This window comes from Egretta garzetta, unplaced genomic scaffold (genome assembly GCF_000687185.1).
Source record: "Egretta garzetta isolate BGI_Z169 unplaced genomic scaffold, ASM68718v1 scaffold240, whole genome shotgun sequence".
Taxonomy (NCBI): domain Eukaryota; kingdom Metazoa; phylum Chordata; class Aves; order Pelecaniformes; family Ardeidae; genus Egretta; species Egretta garzetta.
The window spans coordinates 721,460-740,061 of NW_009258480.1; the positions used below are offsets into that span (position 1 = coordinate 721,460).

At 33.6% G+C, this 18,602-nt stretch overlaps 1 protein-coding gene across 3 annotated transcripts in view; it reads left to right on the forward strand.

Annotated features, from left to right (window-relative positions):
* The window catches only part of CSMD3 (CUB and Sushi multiple domains 3), a 699,407-nt gene that overhangs the window by 591,574 nt on the left and 89,231 nt on the right, over window positions 1–18,602 (forward strand). For all 3 annotated transcript variants that reach the window (XM_009643918.2, XM_009643926.2, XM_035899525.1), the window contains 7 exons: window positions 42–230; window positions 3,709–3,886; window positions 6,847–6,992; window positions 9,649–9,729; window positions 10,878–10,991; window positions 16,214–16,402; window positions 16,804–16,950. In XM_009643918.2, coding sequence (XP_009642213.1) covers window positions 42–230; window positions 3,709–3,886; window positions 6,847–6,992; window positions 9,649–9,729; window positions 10,878–10,991; window positions 16,214–16,402; window positions 16,804–16,950 — 1,044 coding nt within the window. The remainder of the gene's footprint in view (window positions 1–41; window positions 231–3,708; window positions 3,887–6,846; window positions 6,993–9,648; window positions 9,730–10,877; window positions 10,992–16,213; window positions 16,403–16,803; window positions 16,951–18,602) is intronic.

An 18,602-nucleotide genomic window follows, 5' to 3' on the forward strand; every position in this document is an offset into this window, starting at 1 on the left:
TTCCCCCCCCCCCCCCCGCCCCTTATTATTATTTATTTCAGCATATCAGCTACAAAGCTGTCCTGACCCTCGACCATTTCGTAATGGTTTTGTTATTGGGAATGACTTTACTGTGGGACAAACTATTTCATTTGAGTGTTTTCCTGGCTACACGTTAATTGGAAATTCAGCTCTGACTTGTCTTCATGGCATCAGCCGTAACTGGAATCATCCTCTCCCCAGATGTGAAGGTATGTTCTGGGTGACCTATGAACTCTCCATTATTTGTAAGTCTTCCTAAGGACTGTTAACTGAAATAATTTCAGCTTTTCAATTTGTACAGACCTGTATTTTGATATTGTGTTCTTTGCAGAGGAAATATTCAATTTTACATTTGAAAATGTTTGCAGAGAAACTGAAATGTTTCATGGAAGTATGAAATCTCTGAAAACTTATCTGAGATAATAAGTTTATTTTTGGAAAGTTAGGCTTAAGGCCTGGAGTGTGGAGTCCTGTGCTTCTTTTTAATCTAGGTAGTGCTACAGAGGAAAAACTGCACTGAATCAAGAAAAAAGGATTCAGAAATTCAATTTCCCAACTCTGGACACTTACGTTCTGCCTTATCAGTTAGAAAGAAATGCCAAAGGTGGCAAAAAGTGCAGTTGTCCTCCAGTCAATGCTGTGTGAAGTGCTTTCTACATATTTTTGTGAATGGGATTTTTTTTAAATTATGTTTTTTAACACTTTTTATTTATTTTAAAATAATATGCTTGCAGCAGGTAAGCAGATTCAAGGAACTGTGGCTTGCACATAGCTGAACTTTTAAGGAGACAGAATGAATGTATATGATGATTCTCTTGAGGTGTTTATCTTATCCCTAGCTATGCTGAAAGGAACCTGTACCTAAGCAGTAGGCCAAAGAAGGTCAATGGTCAAGTGTCATCAAACTCTGAAAGGATGATGTTTTAGTAACACAGAAATCTCTTTGAGAAATATATATATTCACCACAAAATCTATTTGTGAAACCAAGGTCTGAATTTTCTTCTATATGAGATAATTATTTTCTTCTGGAACTTCCAGGTTTGTCACAATTGTGGCAACATTCAGACAGCAAGTTTAGGTTCCTGGAAAAACATAGATACAGTGAAGATACTTCATATTCAAACTGTCTTCCCAAAATTCTACACTCCTGGGACAACAAGATCCAAACACATTTAGCAATTAAGTTATTGACCATAAGGTTCTGTATATTCTTAAAAATAGGCTTCCACAAAGATGAGATCTGTACAAGGTGTTGAATGCCCACTTTAATATTCCGTAAAGACCCTCCATAGTTTCAGAAGGGATATTGAGGACTTGAATTAAAGGCCTAACTTCCCTGTGTATTGAATAGTAAAACTCAGCATTAAGAATGGAATCCTCAATACCGAGCAAGTTGAAGAGGAACACATGGAAAAACAAACAAGCAGAAAAAAGAGAAAATAATAAGCCATAATAAGATTTTTGAATTGATTTTTGAATCCTCTACCTAAATTTAGGTACTTAAATTAGAAGCCTCATTACTCAAAATTCCTTCTGGAGTCAGTGAGCCACAGGCATTTCTGGGAGATGTGGTAGCTAAATTAAGATGTATCTGATACTGAATTCAAAATAAACTTGATAATATAAAAGAAAGATAACACTCACGCTGTCTGTGTTTTGAAAGGGGAAGAAGTTAATTCATCACAATTAAGTTTCAACCCCCATTTTCTGGATCCTGAGGGAATAGTAATGGTTCATGTCTTAACTGCTAAACAGCTTTGCCCTATTACTTGGTTCTAGCTGTATTTTCTGTGGCTCAGAATCAAGACAAGTAATTTACTGAATGGAGTGATGCTGTTTCTTTGAATTATCTGACTAGAACCAAGAATGTAATTAGTAAACTCTAAGATGCCCAAAGTATGTTGCTGTTCTGAGTATCACTTTTGATGAAGTTCCTAAAAAGTGTCTGGAAGTTCTTTGTTTCTACCTAATGTGATATGAAAAGATGCAGATAAAAAAACGAACCTAATTGATCTAACATGTGTGCTGTGATGAACAATTACAGACTGCCAACATTACTCAGCTCCCAGAGAAATTTGTTAAATTATGTGGCGTATTGTACAAATATTTGCTGTGGTGTTTTTTAGTTTATGACATTTTTGTATGCTGTTTGGGGTTTTTTTTCTTTATTGTTGAAGGAAACAGATAATTAGGTATCTTCTAGTTGTACTTGAATTGAGATGAAGGTCTTGTGTTCAAAAGCATTAAAATGAAGTGGGCTTTTTTGTATATGCCTAGTGCCAGAAAGGCACAGTATAGTTTAAATTTGTATTTGCTTTAATATCTTTATTGTAATGCAGCATATACAAAGGCTTATTTAATGCAGACAATCTGAATCAAATATCACTAAATGTGGTTCCTGTTTAAACAGTTTTGTTCTCTTCTCCTTACATCCTCATGCACCTAAAATCCCTCTAACCTGTGCTCAGCACCATCTAACACTCTCTGACCCTTCTTAACTCATCTCCCTTACTTTCCTCCTTTTGGAGTCTGTTCCCTCTCCTTTTCCAAGAAATCTCATTGCCTGACAGTCATCAGCCCATGTCTTCACTCCCCTAAGACCCTGCTGCAGTACCAATTCTGTCTGCACTGCTCAAAGCCTTAAAAGCTGAAGAAAAGCAGTATACCAGCTGTTGAGTCTGAATGGATGAGGTGTGACTATGAAAGTCTCCTTACCCTACAGTTCAACACCAAAATATATAGATAAACCATGCTTTACCTAAATACAAACAATGCATAATTCCTGTATAACAAACCTATATTTCCAACAACCTATTCTCTGGTTAGAGGTTCTTAAGCATATTTTAGGTAATCTGGGTTGCCATTCCATGCTTGTTTGGGGTGGAGTGGGTAGGAATGTATGCAAAATAAAACAAAATATACCATTTTAGGCTTTGCTTACTTTCCAGAACTAGGTTCTATAATGTAATTTCTCTTCTGTAATAACAAGGTGATGTCATATGCAACATGCATCTGAAACCTCTGTGGAGAAAATCATATAGTTTGGACTAATAGTTTTCCTAAAATGCATAGTTATGAAAGTCCAAAAGCTGTATGGTCAGTCTTGCATTGTATGATGCCTAAAATTAGTGCAATTCAATAAGAATTACAGAAAGGATTCTTACTACCAGAGTTTATCGCAGGAAATGCAAGATTGTTATTCATACTGTTGCACACAATATTTTAATTTTCAAATTCCCCTCTAATTTTCCTCCATCAGCTTAGCGTATCTCTTCTCTCACCTGATAATTTTGTCTGGCTACCTTCTTGTGACAATAAATGAAAGCAATTAATGCGTTTCACTCCTAATTTGTAGCTGACATTTAACACAAAACTGTAACAAAGTGGTTTTCAATTTTGCAGGTAATAATTTAACCCAGTGTCTAAATATTACTTTAGTACCAGCTCTGATAGTATTTATGACATGAGAATTACTTTTTTTTTTTTTTAGACTTGACCAATACTGTCAAAATAGACTTCTGACTCTTTGCAAAAAGCTCAGTAAAATCTGTTTTCTACACACAGTGATGGCTTTACATGACCTAGTTATAGTGTACCAAATGTGTTTAAAAGTATGGCTTTTACATGGTATAAGAAGAATGCAAAAAGCATCTGATATTTTTTAACAGAAATTACCTTTTTTATAGCCCTCTGTGGAGGAAATATAACTGCAATGAATGGCACCATATACTCTCCAGGATACCCTGATGAGTATCCAAACTTTCAAGACTGCTTCTGGCTTGTGAGAGTACCACCTGGGAATGGAATCTACATCAATTTCACAGTTCTCCAGACAGAGCCAATATACGATTTCATAACTGTCTGGTAAGAAAACACTTTTGTCATTTATTTAATCTTCATGTGACACTATGCAACAAAGTATGAATGAAAGAGTACATTTATGATTTCTCCCTTGACACTGGTGTTCTGTCTAAGGGAAATCAGTGATCTGCACTAATCCATGTTTTCCAATGCACCATTCTCTCTAGATAGCACTGGATGTGAAGTTTCATAGTCCTTGTCTTAAGAATTCAAACCCAATAATAGTGTGCTTCAGTTTCTTGGTGAAAAAAAGTGTTCAGAAGTATGCTGACAACTTATCAACAACCGAAAGAAGTAATACTTAAAGAGTGAAATAAGCAGTTGCAGCTGTGTGTATTACAATGTTTTAGAGTGTTCATACAAGAAACTACAGCAATGCTTCCCTTCATTTCTTCAAAGCTGGCTTTTTTTAAACTGCTAAAAGGACTTAAAGGAGAGAGTCTATTTTATTTGGCTATGACAAAGAGTTGAGCTAATGACAGCTGTAAACAAATTATATTCTCTATATACCTGAATCCATGTCTTTCACAAACATTTTCAGATAATGAAGCCCCCATTTTAATTAGTTGCAAAGTTGGTAAAAGCAGGAGTCTGTACCAAGTGTAATGGCTCCTATAGTAATCTTGAAATTGTTAACAGTGACTCACCCAGACATTTCAACAGTGCCTAAGACCTTTTGGAAGCTTGCCTAAAACAATAATCCACTGACTATTGAATCTGCAGATTGAAACTCCACAGATTGAGAGACTAGTTTTGTAGTCTGAGTAGTGCAAACTGATGAGAGGCAATTTGGAATATTAATTATTCATTTTATGTTTCTGTTGCACAGAAATCTAATTTGGATTCATGTAAATTCATATAACTCAGGATTTCATACCTAAACACTAAACAGTTCACTATACACTTTTGTGATCATTTCTGTAGGTCCTGGGGTTTTTTTCGTCTTGTGTACTACAGACTGTCTTGTCCTGAATCACAGATATTAAATTGCATTGCCTTCAAGCCTAACCAAAATTTGATCAGAATATATACCCAGACTATTACTCTGATAAGTAAGATAATTTTAAATCCCTTTAACTCTTCACCATTTGTTTTGTGTATCAAATTTAGGCTGACCTTCAGAATCTTTCCTGAATTAAATTATACTTCTGTGTGCATACAGACATCTTTTCTTTATTTCATCCCATGCAAACTAAAACACTGCTGTCCACTTCTAGTGCTTCTTCCATTAAGCTCTTCCTTTCTACCAAGTGATTTCAAAAGCTTTCGGTTTTACTTCTGGCTGGCTTGCTTCTTACAAACTTAGTTCTTACAGTAAAAGTAATTGTATATAACATGACAAAGGTAAAATCTTGGTTTTGTTTCATTAAGTGTTTGTTGCCGTTTGGTGGTTTGGGGTTTTTTTAGGTGTTTTGTATCCTATTTAGAATAGCAACACTTTTAGGGTAATGTTCTGAAATTAAAATATCTATTATGCTATTCATGTATATATCATGTGTGTTGTTACTTGTATATGATTTATATACCTGTATAAGCTGTATTATATACATGATGTCTATATAATTAAATAGCTTATGCCACTTCTGGGATATTATTTTTTTGCTGAACTGATCAGAAATTTTGATAGCTGTTGGCAATGGAAAAAATACATTTTTTTCACAGTTCAAATGCTTCTTCAAATCATACTATTTCCCTGACAAAACAGAGAAAAAAGGTGTAATGTGCAAGAATTTGGATAACTGTATTACTGCAAAGTTAAAAAAAAATCTATCATTTTATTTTGAAATTATCTTATGCCAATAATAATAGAAAGTTTAAACTTTTACTCTTCATCAATTCTGATCTGGAAGGATGGGAGTGCAAAAATTTAATGGCCTTGCATCATGATTTTGCCCTCTGTAAAGTTCCACTATTGTTTAGTATTAACTTGGATTTAATTTTTCTATTGAAATGAGTATTTCATTCTTCCATAAGGTAGCAGTGATCTTACCAGCAGTACATGTATTGTCTAAATCATTATAAATAGTACAAAATAATATCAATTAATGTATGTGAACAAGGATTTAACAAATTAGCCAACTGCATGTAATACTTAGTTTTGGTTAAAACTACCAACATTTATATGAATGTTTACCTGAGCCAAAGAGACACAACCATTTATAAAAAATGTATGGCACATCTCAGCAAGAAATTGATTCAGAAAACTCTAAACTAGTCATAAAAACAAATTTTAAATGAATTCTTATGTGTCCATATATACTATAAATTAAAATGATAACATTATAACATTTAAATGTGAAGGAGGAAAAGCTAGATTAAAAAATTCTGACATTAGAGAATTTCTAAAAGTAGCATCCCTAAAATAATTGTTATAAATAAAATCTACATTTATAAATGCCCACATGCAGTTTTCAAGTGGAACCTTGTACTGAGTAGAGTATAAGCATTTTGGTTTTATTTTTCATTAAGCCAATATTCACTCATTATATTTTAAAAATTATATAGTATTCATGTCCTAATTTTCCTAGAAATGTCCAAGTTCAAAAGACTGGGGGAGGTGAGCAGTATTAGTTTTATTTATTTTCTGACAGATACATTTGAAAGCATAGATAAGTAAACTTGACCAGAGTTTGTGGCAGGAAGATGAAGTACAGTCACAAATTCAATAATTTTGGGCTTGCTGCAATTTTTATTTAAAAATAAGAGTATTACTTCCAAAAGGTGATTGAATGGAGCATGTTGCTTTCTAATAAATTTTGATGGTCCTCTAAGCTACTATCTGCTATACTCCAGTCCATATATAAATTTTCAAAAGGCTTTCAGCCCTTAATATCTGTTTTATCTGATTTTAGATGACTTATGGTTTTGACAGCAATCTAGAGAAATATTATTATATTAAATTTGTAGAATTTCTTTTCTTCTTTTTTTTTGTAAAAAAATCTTTTTGTGTCTGTCTTTCTTAGGGATGGGCCAGACCAAACTTCTCCTCAAATTGGACAATTTAGTGGCAACACTGCATTAGAATCAGTCTATAGCACTTCCAATCAGATTCTGATCAAGTTCCACAGTGACTTTACTACCAGTGGCTTCTTTGTACTTAGTTACCATGGTAAGTGTGGCAAATTGCACTTTTTCACTGTCTGTGCTGATTACTGCAGGAAGAAAACTCAGGAAAAAATTACTTTAATTACTTTTTCTAAGGAGAGTTGCTATTATTAATATGGCTGACCACCACTGGGATAATGCAAACATATGAAAGACTAATATGAATGATGAAAATAAGCTATTTTCTTGACCAGATATTAAATTTACTAGTAGTCAAGCAAAAAAAAAAGAATGCACTGTGAAGAGGCATGAGCAGAGAAGGTAGCATTAAGACCCTGCAGTCCAAGTTGCTCATATTCTCACTACTTACAATGTTTCTAAAATTCCTTCGTAATGTAGATATTTGTGGGTGTCATTAAATGTCTTGTAGACAGTTGAATATTTTGAAGAAAGTACTGTTGTTCTAGAGATTTCAATGATCGCAAACTATGCTGTGTAGTTAATGTTTAACTGCCCTTGAATTAAATGCTGACTGACTGAAAATGTATGAGTATTAACACACTAAATTGTACCTCTTTTTGTAGTTATTCAGACCTTCTGTAGTCAAGTCTGCTCATGCATTCCTATCATTACAAAGAAACAGATTCAGAAGCAAGGGAGCTTTTAGGCATTCTGTAAATGCCTGTTGGATTGACTATTCCAGGAAACATGGACAGATTCAGTCTGTTTTCTGGATCTTGATCAGATTTTGGGACTAGAAAGCTTTCTTTTTGATTTACTAAAATTGAAGGAGAATATAGATAGACAGAACAAACAAAACAAAGCAAACCAAAGAAGACCTAAATCCCACAATGAAAACCCAACAGCAACAGCACTGATTATGGAGTATAGACTCCAGTAGGATTAGGAAGGGTGTGTGTGTCAGTATTTTCATTCCACACCTGGGCATCTAAATTGTATGTGGCAGTCTGTGAAGGACAAACTGACCTTTTCTGTTCATCAGTATATGGATTGATATATATTGATATATATAAATATATATCAGTATGTGACCAAACACGTGTAAGAATGCTTATACCTAATAATAAAGTATCTTTAAAGAACTTGATCTCCTTGTACTTGTTTCTTTTGTTATTGTGGAAATTGTCATTCCACAATATGTAGGCTCTAATGTGTAATAAAGATGCAAACTGGGCAACACAAAGAATTATTTATGAAGAAACTTAAAACACTTTTTTGATTGATATTATCAAGATAAATAAATAAATCCCTAAGTTCGTGATCCTTCATCTCAGCTACACAAAATTTATAGCAATAAAGGCAAGGCAGTGAGATGAGTAAAATTTATTTAAAATAGATAATTTGGGGATTAAAATGAATGCTATCCCTAAATGAGAGACATTTGAGATAAATTATATGATTTTTTTATTGAATTAATTTTTTAATTATGTTGGTGGTATATTTTTTTAAAATGCAAATAGCATAGCTGTTCCATGTTCGCTTGGTGTGTTTTATTTTAAATTACTTTACCCTAAGGCAGGATGTTAGCTTTCTGACTCTGATTCAACTGGCTCTTCATTATACAATTGACAAAAAGGAATGGAAAAGGAAGATGACAAATATGGGTGACTTAGTAGCAACAAAATCTTACCTGGATAAAATTTAAATTTTGTGATTGACAGAAGTTTGACTAATACAATTACTAAAGGATACAAGTACAGGAAGTAACAAAGATGTGTATAACTGAAGCCGAATCATTATCTGCCATAAGTAGATGGTATTTCCTTGCTAATGAGAGTTACTATAAACCAATGTTATATGAAAATGTAATATCGGTGAAAACCAGGTATACCTGACACATTGATCAACCTGAGTGTACACCTTGAAATATGGAAGACTGCACTGTCAGTATAAGTACTTCAGTGTGATTAATTTGGCCAGATTTCTGTCCCAGATGCATTCAGATTGAAGGGAATTTCATCTGTGTCCAAATACAGGCCCATCCTCAGGAGTCCTCTGTAAAAAAAATAAAACTACATAGCTTCTTCATACTATTCTTACTTGTCTTTTTTATAATTTGTTTCACCTAATTATTTTGCCTGGCTGTTGCATACAAGTGTTAAAACTCAGAAAGTTATTTCATGTGAGACTTCAAATGAGAAGTTTGAAAGCTGAATTATTCTCTGACCCTATCTGTAGGTGAGATGTGCTCTACAACAAATAATTTACTGGGAAATTTCACATTCAAAACCCTTCTGTACATGAGTTATGCTGCCTCTGAGTAGAATATTTTGGATTCCAAGACTTGTCTTTATTACAAAGTTTCAAAAGTGGAAGAGTTTAGCAGTAAAAATGCATTGTAAAAACCCAAAACAAACAAACCAACGATTACACAATACAAAAAAAAAACCCCATTTGCTTTCCAGATGAGATCACTTAAGTGAGAAAATTGGCAACCACTTCTAAGATTCTTAGGTTATTTATGAAGAAGGTTTTGCCACTGAAATTAAATAACTAATTAAGAACACAGAAGCAACTTCCAATTTTTCATTAATTCTGAAATTCCTATGTTTCCTTTCTTTTGATTCTCTTGGAGGTTTCAAAGTAAATGGATGTTTACTTTTATCCTGTAAATGAGGGTATTAACTCAGTTATGTTTGCATGGCTATGTTAATTGACTAAGTGTGGGAATATCAGCTGTTCTTTTTTCCTCTTTATAGCCTATCAGCTCCGGGTTTGCCAGCCTCCAACAAATATACCAAATGCTGAAATTCTATCTGAGGATGATGAATTTGAAATAGGTAATATGAGAGAAAATAAAAGCAACATTTATTTCAAAAAAAACTACTGTTATGCACAGAAATTTCTTGCTTTTCAGGGTGCAAAACATGCCTGTAATATGTTAGATTTATATTTTACAATAAAATTTTTAGGAAGTTATTCCTCTTCCCTATACTTCCTGAATCCCATCCATGTTTCAGAGATCATGTAAGTAACATAGTAACCCCTTTCTAATTAGTTTTAAAATACATTTTTCATAATATTTAATATAAAACATTGTCAACAAAACCCACAAAAACCATTCAGCAATGGTATATTCTGTACCAGAATTAAGTTCTGTGACCTGAAGGGTAAAATCAAATTTGTAAAAATTAGGAGGATCTGAGTAGAGGATGACATTCTAATCTTCTAAGACATGCTAATAATATTACTTAACCACCTACCATGCAAAGAAATATGACTTACATGATCAAATGTCAGATGTCTGACCAGCTAGTTTTGCTTACATTATGGCAAGGAAAAATAAATTTATTTTTAATATAGACCAATATTTGATTAGTTATATTGGTAACAAAGAGAAAAGGTTTGGGTTGTTTTTATTTTTCCCCTTTCCTTTTCTGCGCTGCGATCCGGGGCAAAGAGAACTGCTGGGATGCAAAAATTTTTAGTTTTATTGGTACATAAAACTATGTGAATTTCTAATTTCTTAATTAAAAAAATGACAATTTATTATTCTTACCATGCCAAATTCAGATATCATCAACTAAATCCAGTTGCTATTTAATTATTTTTTTTTCCCCTCAGGATTGCATGGTCTATTGACTTGATCTTATCTCTTTATTTAGTTCCAAAATGGTTATTGTTTAAAGCTTTGTGGACACATGGTTCACACAGCATCAGCCAAAACCAGAAAAATCAGCAAACTATCCAACTAATAATGTGGTGGAAAACAGTGATAGATGGAGCATAGTGTGCAACACAATGCTCATTTACCACATTTCTTAGACTAATCAAAGTTGTTTATGCCACAGGTCATTTGGCCCATTATATATGGTGGCAAGAAACTTCATTAATCAATAATGTTTTCAAAGCAAAAAGTCCCAGTTAATTGCTGTTTAATGTTTATTTTGTTTCTTTGTGTTTTGTCTTGTTTTGTTTTGACAAACAGGAGACATAATAAGATACCAGTGTCAACCAGGCTTCACGTTGGTTGGTAATGAGATTCTGACATGCAGACTAGGTGAAAGGCTTCAGATGGATGGAGCACCACCTACTTGTCAAGGTTTGTTCTCCTTTTTGTTTTCCTTTTGCCAGGCCATCTGAATCGTGATTGCTTAAATACCCTTCAGTAATTCCTTACCTAAGATGGCACACTGATAACATTTCAGACTTTTTGTTGCTATTCCCAATATTATCACTTTATTATAGTGAATATCTGTCAAATATTAATGCAAAATAATTAGTAACATATTAATGAATTTTATGACTTTAAAGGACTGCCACTCTAGTTTGTGAAAATAATTTCACAATTCTTTTTCTGAGGGAGTCTAAATTTAATAAATAATAAGACTATTTCATTTTATCTAGAACATAATAGTTTGAAAATTCATATGGAAGTTTTAAAAAATGTTAAATCAACATAGCATGTATTTGGGTGAACAAGATCACGGCATAATTTTTCAGTGCAACTTTAAGTGTTTCCATTTTTATTCAGTGTATTATAAAGAATAGGTTTTCTGTATGCATGTGTGTATGCCTCTCTGTGTGTTCATGTTTCCTCTTTTTACTGAAAACTATGAATAAAGAAATATAACACTGCTTCATTGTTAAGTTCAAAACAAGATTACAATCCTGCCAACCACTAACATCACATTTTAAACCAGTCTTTACTAAGCTGACATTTGACACTTTATTCTAGAATAGGATTTTTCTATCATTTTTGAAGAAAATGTGATAGTTTTCTTTCATAGTGAACCAGTTCAGAAGTTAACCGAGATAAAACTTGTGCATGTTTTATTTAAAAAAATGTAATCTCTTAACATTTCAGTGATGGACACGTTTATATTTTTTTACTAATTCTTCAATTTATTTCCAGAAAGATAAATAAGGACAAAAAGTTATAGACATGTATGATAAGATATTTTGAGGGGAAAAAAACACCAAAACAATGAAACCAAAACCCCACAGCCTAATAAAAGTATAATTTATATAAATAAAAGCCATTTTGAATCCTGATAGTTGTGATATTCCTTCATGATCCATCTACTCCTGAGCTTAATATTCTAACATGTACTGCAAGATTAAAATACTTTCCCAAATCAGTCATAATAAATGCAGTTGATTTACATTTGTATTAAAATAAAAATACTGCTGTCTGGGTTTTCTACCAGTCAGATGTGGTTTTTTTTCCCCCCAGTAATTTTAAATAATTAGCATACCTATAAAATACTCTTGATGAAAGATTTGGAAATAGTAAATTAATTGTGAATAAATCTACTACTTTTACAAGTTAAAACCTTAATATTTGTTATTAATTTCTGAAGTTTCAAACTGGTGCACAGTTTAGTTGCTATGAAGTTAAACATCAGTGTACTAATTTAAAAAACTTAATTATGGCGACAATGTTCAAGTCAGTTTTCATCTGAGAGTTGAAAAATTACTGTCTTATAAATGTAACCTTTTCCTGCATTCTTGAAAAACTGGAAGAGTCAACTACTACTGCTGAATAAATTATTTTCCCCTGGTTTTATGCACAAAACTATGCAAAAATCAAAGTAATTCGCAGCAGTAAGTCTATCTCTTAAAACTTCGGTGTGATCTTGAATTTTAAGTTTTATAAGAACTGTAACACTGATAATTTCTGAAAAAATATGCACTTGTTTAGGTACAATTATGTCTAGGAATAGCTTCTAACACCCTGGTTTAAATTAAAATCCTAATTTAGCAGGCTTATGGTTGGAAAATCATAATAACCTCTAGGCACTACTTTAAATACTGAAATGATATAATAATAGATAAGATAAACAGAGGCAAATGTGCTGATCCTGAGGCATTCTTTCAGCACATGTTGCTGAAGACATATCTATAGTCATTGCAAGACCCAAGACAAAAACTCAAGAATGATGACTTCAGTTACCATAATTGATCTTTCTGTCACATATAAATGCTAAATATTGGATCAAATACTAAATATTAAATCAATGTTCTTATCATTCCAGTCTAAAGCTGGAGGAAATTAACATAATCTTCAGAGTTAGTAGACTCAGAAATTTTAAAAAAAATTTAAAAAGAGTCAAAAATACTAAAGTATGTTTAAAATTACCATTAAAGCTAACCACCTAGAATAAGCAGCAATATAATTTTCTCTTGTATTTATTTATACAATGTGTAAGTTTGAGGATAGCAATACATAAGCTAAATTCCAATAATGAAACCCAGATCAATAGGGAGCTTTGTGGAATCTAGAGGCAGCAAAATTATATGCCTGAAATTTATGTCTTTTGTGATTTTAGTATACTACACTGGTTTATGTATATGCTACCATACTTTAATTGTGCTATATGTAACACATTACATAAGAGTCAAACTCAGCTCTTCTGTTGGTTCATATTTGTATTAGTTTACCAATACTTTCACCAGGCAGTGCATATGTTTATTGTTAGACTTCATAGTATTAACTTCTGTTGCCTTAACCTTGTGCATACTTCAGACACTTTAGCCAGTGTTAAGTGTGTTTTTGTGGGATTTTGCTTCAATTTTTAACATGAAATAAATTAATACCCACATTTAACATCCAAATATTTATTGAATCTGAAGAGTGCTGCTGAACAGAATTTAAATAATCTAAGATTTTATTTAGTGATTTTTAACTGTTACAGGTCAGTTTGCACCATATTTAGTACTATTTAAAACTATGTCACCTTTTTTTTCTATTTTTCTCTGATGTGTATCAGTTGGATGAGTATTTCTTAAAATTCTTGAATATTTCCTTGTCTAGATCAGAAAATAAATTCAAAATCAACCCTCTTCATCATACTTTTAAACACCGTTTTGCTCAGTTTCAGCAGCTTCTTTAAATAGTGGTGATAACTTATTTGCAAAGTAGCATTTATCCTCCTAGCATCGTCTCTCCCTCCTGAAACTACAAGTAAAGTTAGCCAGAGTTGTTATGTATTTTCCAGCACAGCTGTAAGATTAATAACTTGAGAAATGAATGTAAGAAAAAATAATTCTTTAGATTAAGGTGAAGGTATGGTTGGCAACACCTGCTGAAGAAGTCAGCAGGGATGGAGCAGGGGTCTTCTTTTATCCCTGCAGGAAATACTCTCATGTTGTGGGGTCTAGCCTCTCACAGAAATGTTTTAGAGAAAAAGGTTCCTTTTCTTATTTCCTAGAGTTAAATTTGGGGAAAAGGCTATCAGCAATTAAGGTTTTTTTTAATTTCTTCTTCAGCTGACATATCTACTCATCAGGGAAATTGTCTCTGTGTTAGAAGGAGGAAAGTATCTTGTCTCAACTTGAGAGTTAACTAGAAATGTGAACATATAACCAAAAATCTCTCATACACAGATTTAATAAAAGGGAAGTAATTTGTAGATATAGATTCAATATGCACATAACATATATGACACTGTTACACATCTGTTATGCTTACCAAAGAACTGCAGGATGATGAGGAATATGGAGTTTAAAAGTATATCTATAGATATCTCAGGGTGATATTTGGCTTTTTACTTTTAAGTGGGGCAGAAATCACCTATTTTTTCCTCCTAGTTTGATCTTTATTTCCTCAGAAAGTGTTTGTCATATGGTGAACTGTTGTACCTGCATTTAAAAAGAGGAGCAATTAGATGAATTGCCCAAAGTCAACCTGAGATTCTTCATCTCATTCAGGATTTTAACACTAACATCTTGACTGCTAGTTATAGGCTTTGATTTTAAGAACTCTTTTTTGCTGCTTCTTCTGGTAAGAGTTAGGAAAGAAATGGGACTGTATTAGGTGTGGTGAAGGAAAAATAGTATTTCAACTGGGTTCTATTGCATGTAAAGTAAATAACCTAGCATTTTCTGAGGATACTATGAATGCTGGCTGGATTAGCACAAGGCATCTTCTTGTCTAATTAATCCTACTGAGCAACAAAATGCCATCCTGAAGTGTGTCTTTTATTTTCGAGACCAAAGGCATCATGTCTGCAGAGTGCTTACATTGTATGTAGGTACATCAACATTCTTGGAGCTTGATTGAGGATATAAAAGTTTAGGTGCTGCTTTATACAGGTTGTGCAAGGGATCGATTACTTATTTAGAAACCAACAACCAATAATCACAGTGTCTTCAAGTTTTGCTTTCAGTGCAAGATTTTACATTAAATTATTGCTAACAGTAATAGCAATCTGATGGGAAAAAAAAAGTCTATGGTTCACTTTTTGAACAATGCAACAATTTGGTACTTAAGCATAGCCTACAAGAATATCCTATGTTCTAGAGAATGAAAGAAGGAAAATGGCATGAATTGATAACTTCTGAGGGTTGAAAGGTTTATTTTCAAGATAAACATTACTTTAGATTTTTTTTTTCTACTAACTGACTTTATTTCTAAAATATTGCCAGTCTTTCTGTATTCATGGAAATAAAATGAGTGTTGTGGTTTAACCTGACTGGCAACTAAGCACCACGCAGCCGCTCGCTCACTCCCCGGCTCACCACCCGCTGACCAGTGCCCAGCCCATCCCAAGCCACGATCACTCCTCCCGAGCTGCGATCACTCTGCCTGAGCTGCGATCATTCTGCCCGCGACCGACCGACTAACCCCCCCAAGCTTGTCGTTATATGGTCTGGAATAGCTCTTTGGTCAGTTTGGGTTAGCTATCCTAGCTGTGCTGTACTTCCAGCTTGTTATGCACCTGGCCAAGCAGGAGAAGCTCAAAAAGTCCTTGAGTAGTCTGAGCACTATTTGGCAACAACTAAAAACATCAGCGTGTTATCAATATCCTTCTGGTACTAAATCCAAAGCACAGCACTATGCTAGCTACTGTGAAGAAAATTAACTCTATGCCAGCCAAAACCAGGACAGTATCCACCCCTTATTCTACACCATTTACGTCATGCTTAGGTCCTACGCTTACAATACATTCCAATTAATCACCACCAATTTCCCATTTTTTGATACATACACACAGATATCATTCTCTTAGTCTATGGACCATCCCTCTGAAATGTCCAGTGGGTTCATTTAGTCCATGGTTTTGGGCTCCATCTGTCATAACAGTCTTTCAGGGCAGCAGAGATGGGGTCCGGTGTTGGGTTGTTGCATGCTGAAGTCAGTTCTGGTTCTAAATCCAAAACACAGCACTATGCTAGCTACTGTGAAGAAAATTAACTCTATCCCAGCTGAAACCAGGACAATGAATAATGCAGATATGTTAAACTCAGGAAAATCTTGCCAGTGACATGAAACAGAAGTAGGGGGCTTTAGATATTTTTACCAGTCTTTTTGTTTCACAGTGCTCTGTCCAGCCAATGAAATGCGACTGGATTCAACAGGAGTAATACTCAGCCCTGGATATCCTGACAGCTACCCAAATCTCCAGATGTGTGCATGGACCATTACTGTGGAAAAGGGTTATAATATCAGCATGTTCTTCGAATTCTTCCAGACAGAAAAGGAATTTGATATACTTGAGGTGTTTGATGGTAATTATAGAATGCACAACTTTGGATGATACTTTTTCTATAAATATGTATTTTTCCATTGCATGTGTGTAATTGCTATTGTTTATGCATATCATAAATTGTCAGTATAAAAAATCTTAAATAAGCAAGTATTCAGATTTGTTGTGCTAAAAAGAACTGTTGGATTACTGTGTTTCAAAATTGCACTGCATCAAGTAACTTTAGAAATAATTTTGTTTCTGAACAAATATGTACTTTCTAGTGTATAACAATGTCAGCTTCCATTTTTAATTCAGATTAATTTACCATTTGCATGGAGGATATTTTCTATGTATATTAATTGTATGCATATAGTTTATGGTATGTTATTTTAGACTTTGTAACTTCTTTTTATTTATTTTTTTTTCCTTCCTCGTATCAAGGACCAAATAGTCATAGCCCATTGCTCATTTCTCTCAGTGGCGACTATTCCTCTTCTCTAAATATAACCAGCAATGGCCATGAAGTATTTCTCCGGTGGTCAGCAGATCATGGCACAAATAAAAAAGGTTTCAGGATAAGATATATAGGTATGTAAATCAGTGTTTCTTTAATGCATATAAAATTTCAATATGGAACATATTTATTTGTGTGAAATGGGTACTGTAAGTTATATTTTGTAACATTATTTGCCCAGATTGAAAAGAAATCCAATCTGGTTTATATATGGACCTGATGATACTGATCTTGTGAGGAACCGTGCCTCCTCTCCCCCTGCCCCAAGTAGGATATATGAAACGCACATGCTCTGTAGAGATTTAAGCAAATGTTTCACAGGATTTCAAAATGGCATAAGCCAGTACTAAAGATGAAAGAAGCAGCTTCCCCCTTCTCCCTCCCATCATTTATTTGCACTCATGTGCCTCTGTTCTTCATACTGGATCTTTATGCAATTCATCATTAACACTTTTGGTGGAACAAAGGAAGAGGTGGCAACAAGGCAGGAGTGAGTAGCTATAAGGTAGAAAAATGTGAGATCCTGAAGGATTGAACTCTTTAATTTAAGGTTCAACAGAAGCAGCAAACCATATTAGAAGAGATCAATTAGTATGTCAAAAAAAGCCAACACTGTGTGTTATTAATTCAAATGAACATATTTATGAACAGTGTGTGAAGATGATACTTAACAAAGATTTTTATATAATTGCATTTATAGAATTATTATGTAATATCCATTTTTACAGGATAGCAATATCCATTAATCAAGCTAAAGTAGATCTGTTGCAATTTACAGCATTACAGAAGATCTATATATGATTTTTTTATCATGACCAAAGACATGAAATACGCAGAATGAAAAATACTGGGAATAGTATATGTAGATACTAGAGAAGTTACTGACATAAAAAAATTTCACTTCACAAAGTGGAGAAAGCAATAGAGAATAAATATAAAATCATTCTTATAAAAATAGAAAATATATCTTATATAAATATAAAAATATTATTTCTGCTGTACTTTTTTTTTCCTCACTCAAATTTTGTGAGGCTACTTCACTATTACAAAAAACAGTTAGGTTCACAACAGTTTGTAAAACAGTATCAGTGTCATCCATAAGAGAGGACAGTTTTCTCAGAAGTAAAACGTTTGCTGTATAGCTAGATAAAATTTGCTTTTGGCTAGACACAAGATATTGTATGGTACCTATTTTCATTGCCTGTGGTACCTGTTGGATTTTTTTAAAGAGAAAGGGGAGAAAGTTCAAAATTTCCCTACTGGCAAGAGGGAACTATTGAGAGATAGACAAGAAATATTTACTATTGACCTGTATCCCTCAAAAAATACCAGTGTATTTTCTTGTACACTAAAGAAATAGAGGTATCTGTATGTCTGGTTCTTCCAAAAGCTCAAGGCAGAAACTATTTAGTGTAAGGAAGAAAATATTTTCATAGTATGTGCTCTGAACGATATGGCAGTGCTTCTCATTCTGCTGCTTGCTTTAATAAAACAGCCACGTCATACCATCCTGATCCCAGGAAGCCTTTGCCTGAGAAAACCTTTGACCTGAATTAAGTCATGGAATATGGAAAGGCTTAAAGAGCAAGTGAAGCAGCACTTTTCTATTTGCCTGAGAAAATAGATACCAATAACTACCAGTATTTCTTCAAAGCATGAAGGAAGCGCTTGGAAACAGAATTCCAGCTTAATTTGGCCATCTTGGCTAGCCAGTCTTGTCTCGTCC